This window comes from Lucilia cuprina, chromosome 4 (assembly GCF_022045245.1).
Source record: "Lucilia cuprina isolate Lc7/37 chromosome 4, ASM2204524v1, whole genome shotgun sequence".
In the NCBI taxonomy this organism is placed as follows: domain Eukaryota; kingdom Metazoa; phylum Arthropoda; class Insecta; order Diptera; family Calliphoridae; genus Lucilia; species Lucilia cuprina.
In genome coordinates, this window is record NC_060952.1 from 77,012,715 (window position 1) to 77,018,928 (window position 6,214).

Below are 6,214 nucleotides of genomic sequence, written 5' to 3' on the forward strand. Positions count from 1 at the left end.
AAGTGGTGTAGAGTATAACTATTACTTCCCGCTTGTATTTGGGCGAAATAAATATGACATACTACAAACACCAACAGTTAATTAAAAGATAATTGTCCTAGAAGTATTTAACCACTTAACATGCTTTATGTATAATTTACATGCAACATAATTCCCTTATGTAATGTCTTTCACAAACACACGACAATTAAAACGCACAATTAATTTGAAGGACAAAAACTCATTTGAACTAAGACCCAACATGTATTAGTTTCCAACATGACGTTTAATGCAACAGCAGCGTCAACTTCTATATTCTTAGGATTTCTGGAAATATTAACACAAGAGCATGAATACATTTATAAATTAATGGAACTGGCCAATTGGTTAAGAGATGAACGTTATTATCATACCATTATATATATGAGTCATAGTGTGGAACGTCATAGATATGGATATGATAAGGATATAATGCTTAAATATTTAATGAGTAAAAGTGATATACCAGTTATTAATTTAGAAGAAAGTTCAGTATACTATTTATGGAATAAATACAATCATCGTTATTTGGCTATAGTTCAAATGAATGGTAATGAAAATCAGGATATGGAACTTTTGAAGACATTGTTTAAATCTTTAAAACGTAATTTACTTACCAGATTGATATTAATGGTAAAAGAGGCGAAAGATGAGAAATATATAACAAATATTATGAAATATTGCTTTAAAAATAAGGCCATCAATGTGGTAGTGATTAATGAGCGCCTAATGATGGATGTGGTATATAGAATGAAAGCTTTTCCCAAGTTCAAAGCTGAGTTAGTAAATATAGAAGAAAACGATTCTAAACTATTCATTGATCAAGTCAAAAATATGCATGGTTTTCCTATGAGTCTAGTTTTGAATAAAGTCAGCGCATCAAGTTATATACTAAAAGTGATAAATGGTAAAATTATACTGGGAGGCATTGTAGGACATTTCTTTAGAGCCTTTGCCCGCAAACACAACATAACCCAGATATTTCCGAATTTAAATCAATTACACAAGGAAATGTTAATCAGTGAAATGAATGCTTTAGTGGAAAATGGCACATATGATGCCTCAACTGAACTGGTGATTACTAATTATTCCACTGCTTTAGTTTTTACTAATACCTACGATTATTTTGATTGGTGTCTAATGGTGCCGCTGGAGAGTACTGTGCCAGCCTATAACTTTTATGTTATAGTTTTCGATACGACCAGCTTGGTATTGATTTTAGTGGCTTTCCTATTATTTTCCCTGGTCTTGGCTATTACTTATATGGTGAAGAGGGAACATATTATTTACCATGAGCTTCTCTTTAATATCTATGTACTTAATGGTCTTTTGGGTCAACCTTTCAAAGCGGAGCGTTATTTTTCAGGTGTACGCAGTTTACTTTTTATGTTGATTTGCTTATCCGGTTTGGTGTTCAATACCACATACGTCACTCATCTGCAAACCTTTAATGCCAGACCTCCCTTAAAACATGTCATAAGAACATATAAAGATGTTATGGCTTCTGGCTTGCATATTGCTATGTACGAGGAAGACTACTATGATCTGATAAAAACATATAATTTACATGATGATTTTAAATCACGTGTTGTAACTATTCCCACATTTGCCGAATTCTATAGTTTACGTGATAACTTTGATAGTCGTTATATATATCCAGTACCGTCGGCTCAATGGACTCTTTATGAAGCTCAACAGAAATTTTTTTCAAAATTTAAATATCGCCTAACAGATATATGCATTCTGAAAATGTTTGGCAAACAATTAGCTTTACAGCCCAATTCCCCCTACGAGGAGGCTATGAACACTTTAATCGGTCAAGTAAATCAGGCTGGTTTGGTTTTACATTGGAAAGCTATGGCATTTTTAGAAGCTATTGAAATGAAAAAGATTCATTTGAATGATACAACATCTAGAACAACATTTGAACCCATGAAAGTGGAAGATATGAAATTGTTAATGCTTTTATTTACAATTATTGTTATTTTATTATGTATCTGTTTTGTATTTGAATTGTATTGGCCGCATCGTGGTAAATATTTAAAGAAATTTTTAAGATTAATGAGAAAATTATATAAGTTTTATATTAATAAATAAATCGAAGTGGTTTGTGTTGTGAAAAATCTGCTGTGGCAAGTTTTATTACATCAAGAGGGCATATTCATGTAAATATGTTTGTTAATGCATGTGTTACACCATGAAATATTCTACGGTCTAACAAGGTACACATATTCCGGGGCCTTATCAAATTCTGAATCGAGTTGGCTATGTACATCTGTCTGTCATAGCTCCCATATAAGGTATATATTCGACAGGTATAAGCATGGTTGGCAACCGTTTCAAAACGCAGACGAGGAATTTTTACATATTTCTGTATCAATATTTTAGCGTTATCGGTATTTCGATTTATTTCGGTATCGATATTTTAGAATCAACCTATTTTTTGTCCAAGATCCGTAAATACGTAGCACCCTCCTGAAGGAAGCAACATTTAAAATTTCACAAGGGGTATAGGCTAAAAGCTTTGATACACAGTTGTCAGATTTTACTTACAACGTTGACAGTAAAATGTTCAGAAAATCTTCAACAATCGTGTGAACTAAATTTGTTTTCTTTTATAGAAGCTTAAAGCTGTAATACATGGTTGTCAGATCTTATGACGTTGGCAGAAACATGCTCAACAATTCTGTGAATTAACAATTTTCACACGTTGTCAGAAAAGATATTTCCGGCAATGTTGCAACACAAAAATTGTAAGTTGACTCGGCTGTTTGACATCCTATCTTTCAGTACAGACTTAAGAGGTCTGTCAGAAAAAGCATTTCCGTCAATGTTGCAACACAAATATTGTAGTTGACTCGGTTGTTAGTTATCCTACCTTTCAGTAAAATGCTGTACAGACCACTAGAGACGATTCTAAATATAACTCTACCATATACATATACATAAAGTGAATTTCGGATAAATTTGCTCGACTGCATAAAACCTACGAAAAGTTTTTAATAATTCATTTAATATCAGACCACACCGACAGGGTGGGATTGTGAATCAAATACAAAATGAAGTACACGCACGGGAGTTTTTTTCCGCAATCATGATATGACACACCTGCACGGTCTTCCATTGTAACAGTTGGGAAAAAAATCTCGAAACTGAATCTGGAAAATTCGAATATACATATCTTCTTGGACAGCCTTCCATTAATCAAGGCTCTAAACCCCAACGTTATTAAGTCGATGTGTATTTTTAGTTGTATTTAATCAAGAGCACTATTGACACGATATCATGCTGAGTTATAGGATAAAGGACATCTTGGTGTCGGTGATAATGAAATATGTAATGAATGCACCACCAAAGATCTAAACTGCACACTCCTCGGGTGACCCTATCAATATTGATAGATGACTTGGATCAGGTAGTTAACCACAGCTTTAAGTTGTTTTGACCACATTCTTATAATGGATAATGAGGTCTCTCTTTCAGTAAGATCTCGATTAGGCTTCTCTCGGTTATAATTGCTGGTTACTGTATGTTTTTATAGATGTCACAATGTATCAGAACTACGTTATAGCTTGGGTGATGAAGAATAGGAATCGGTACAACACAATCTATGTGGCTGCCCAGCCTAACAAGATCACAGACTACTTTCTTTTGGTAGAGATCTTTTTAATCATCTGGACTGTCGCAGAGATGTGTCACTAAGGATCGGTTTTATTAAAAATGTCTTCTGTTTCTCACTCTGGAAACATCGTCAACGGAAAAACGAAGGGAATCCATATTAAGTTATGTATAAATTCTCAAGAAAAGAGAACGGTGATTCTAAGGGTATCATAATAGGCCACAAGTCCTCCGAGTGAACTCGCAAACTAGCGAGCAATCCATGTAGTCTAACCCACAGTATTTCGTGTTTTTGTTAAATAAATAACACTAGTCAACACTGAAAGTGTTTCCACCCGCTGAGTTCAGAAAATTGTTATGAAAATTTCCGGTTAGCTTTAGTTTCCTATATATTGTGGATTTTGTAAATATGTTAATTAAGATATTTTTTGGTATTTTTTATTTAATTTCTTAAAACCGGACCAATATTCCTAAAGTTATTTAACAAAATGGTAATCTACATAAAATTATCTATCATTAGATTATAATCATGCTGACAATTATTTCAGGATACCTTGGATGTACTGCAAGATGCAAAACCTAAGAATAGTGAAAACTTACGACATACAACGTTACGACGCCGATTGTGAATTGTGTAATATTTTGATTTCATAAGTATGTAAAATACCAAACAAAAGTTGAATTCAATATTTTATTGCGTTTTTAAGGAATTTTTTAATTTTAACACAAAAAAGGTATTATTGGTTTGTGTTGCTAGTGCTTTATGGAAAGACGGAAATGAATTTACTCTAAAGTAGTGCTATAAGGATAAAACAAAAAAACTAAATTTTCAACTTCCTTGCAAGGCAATCCAGTTATACTGCAATTACTGTCATCATGATTACACACTTTAGAAAGATAATTTTGTGTAAATTTCTATGCAGTCGAAAAAACTTTAAAATTTAGTTTCAGTTCTGTAAAATTAAATAAAAACTTCAAAAAACGTCGCGTAAACAATATCTGTACAAAAATGTTAATATCTCAAAAACTCGAGCTAATCGAAAAAATTAATAACGATTTTTGAATTCAGCGGATGGAAATACATTGGAATTATCAATTCTTCTTTAAAAGACAGGCAAAAAGTTTGATTTTGTTAACTTGTGTAATCATTTTAAACCTAATAATTGCTACAACTTTTCATTAAAAAAATTTTAAAATTATTAACTGCCCAATTAATATCATTACAATTTAACATCAAAACAGTAGCCCAAAATGTTTAAAATTCATTCGAAATGCAAAATAAAATTATTCTTAATGATGTTTCTCTTAATTGGCAGTATTTAAGAAAATTATATACATTTGTCATTGTCTTAATTAGGAGGCATAAGGGAAAAAAAAAATTTTCTCTATAATACAAAAAAAGCTTTTTAACTTAAATTTTAAGCAAAAACAATTAAAATTTGTGTTTGTCAGTTAAAAGAACTGAAAAATTTTAAAAATTGTTGATATGAGTCCATTATACTATGTAGAGTATATGGAAGAAATATTATCTTATCAACACCATAAACATCAATAATAATTTTATGTTGCTATTTTAATATTGTGCAAAAACATAAAAAATCAATTTTATAAAATTTCTTTTTTTCAGATTAAAGGAAATACACGAAAGAGTTTTCATAGAACAGAATTAATTAATAATATTATCTCAAATTTTAAAAGTAAAACTTCTTTGCTTACAGCAAATAAATTATGATCTCTTAAATAAAAATCATATGCATATTAAAAAAATGCATTTAGCAAACATGGTTATCAAGGCGTTGATATTGTGCTCTTAAATAAAAAAACAACAACAAAATAATAATAAAAATCATAAACTATATAAAATACTCATTCATACAAATAGATAAAGAAACCAAACAGAAAGACGGACGCACAGACAGACAGACAGATAGACAAATAGATGGACAGACACTATAATATTAGATACGCTGCAACAGCTTATGCAACAATATCTGTGTAAAGTAAGTGACACCAAACAGTTAAACAACACCAGAAGTCTTACTTTTTTTCTGAATACAAAAACTACAAAAAAAAAAAGAAATATTGTTAACAAAAAATGTTAAAAAATATAAAGTACTAGTATCTCATGTATTTACACAATTTGTCATACAGTATGCGTGTTGCAAAATATCTGAAACGTAGAAAAACACCAACAAACTATATCTTAACCGTCTTAACTCAGCAGCAATGTTTGAATGAAAAAAAAATGCTTGCAAAAAATCTGGAAAAAAAAACTATAAAAAATGTTACAGTATTTTGTATATGCGTTCGAGGCGTGGTTTGTCTTACAACATTTAATACGCATAATGGATTGTTAAATATTTCATTTTATCAGGCAGTAGTGTCCAACATAATAGGTTGATGTTAGATTTGAAATAGCATCCAAAAGATTTTATTGATTTAACAATATGTGTATGTATCTGTTTCAGATCAATAGAGAAATTAATCGAGTTTCTCCCTTTTATACACTTTGAAGACCAAGTGTTTATGTGAACTTCTGTCGCGCCATACGTTCAAGGTATTACTTTCATCACCGCCA

At 31.1% G+C, this 6,214-nt stretch overlaps 1 protein-coding gene across 1 annotated transcript; it reads left to right on the top strand.

Annotated features, from left to right (window-relative positions):
• Positions 1 to 258: 258 nt before the first annotated feature.
• LOC111677566 lies at positions 259 to 5,306 on the top strand. Its single transcript, XM_023438715.2, has 2 exons — positions 259 to 1,973; positions 5,264 to 5,306. The coding sequence occupies exons 1-2, from the start codon at positions 259 to 261 to the stop codon at positions 5,304 to 5,306; spliced, it is 1,758 nt and encodes a 585-aa protein (XP_023294483.2).
• Positions 5,307 to 6,214: the final 908 nt, after the last annotated feature.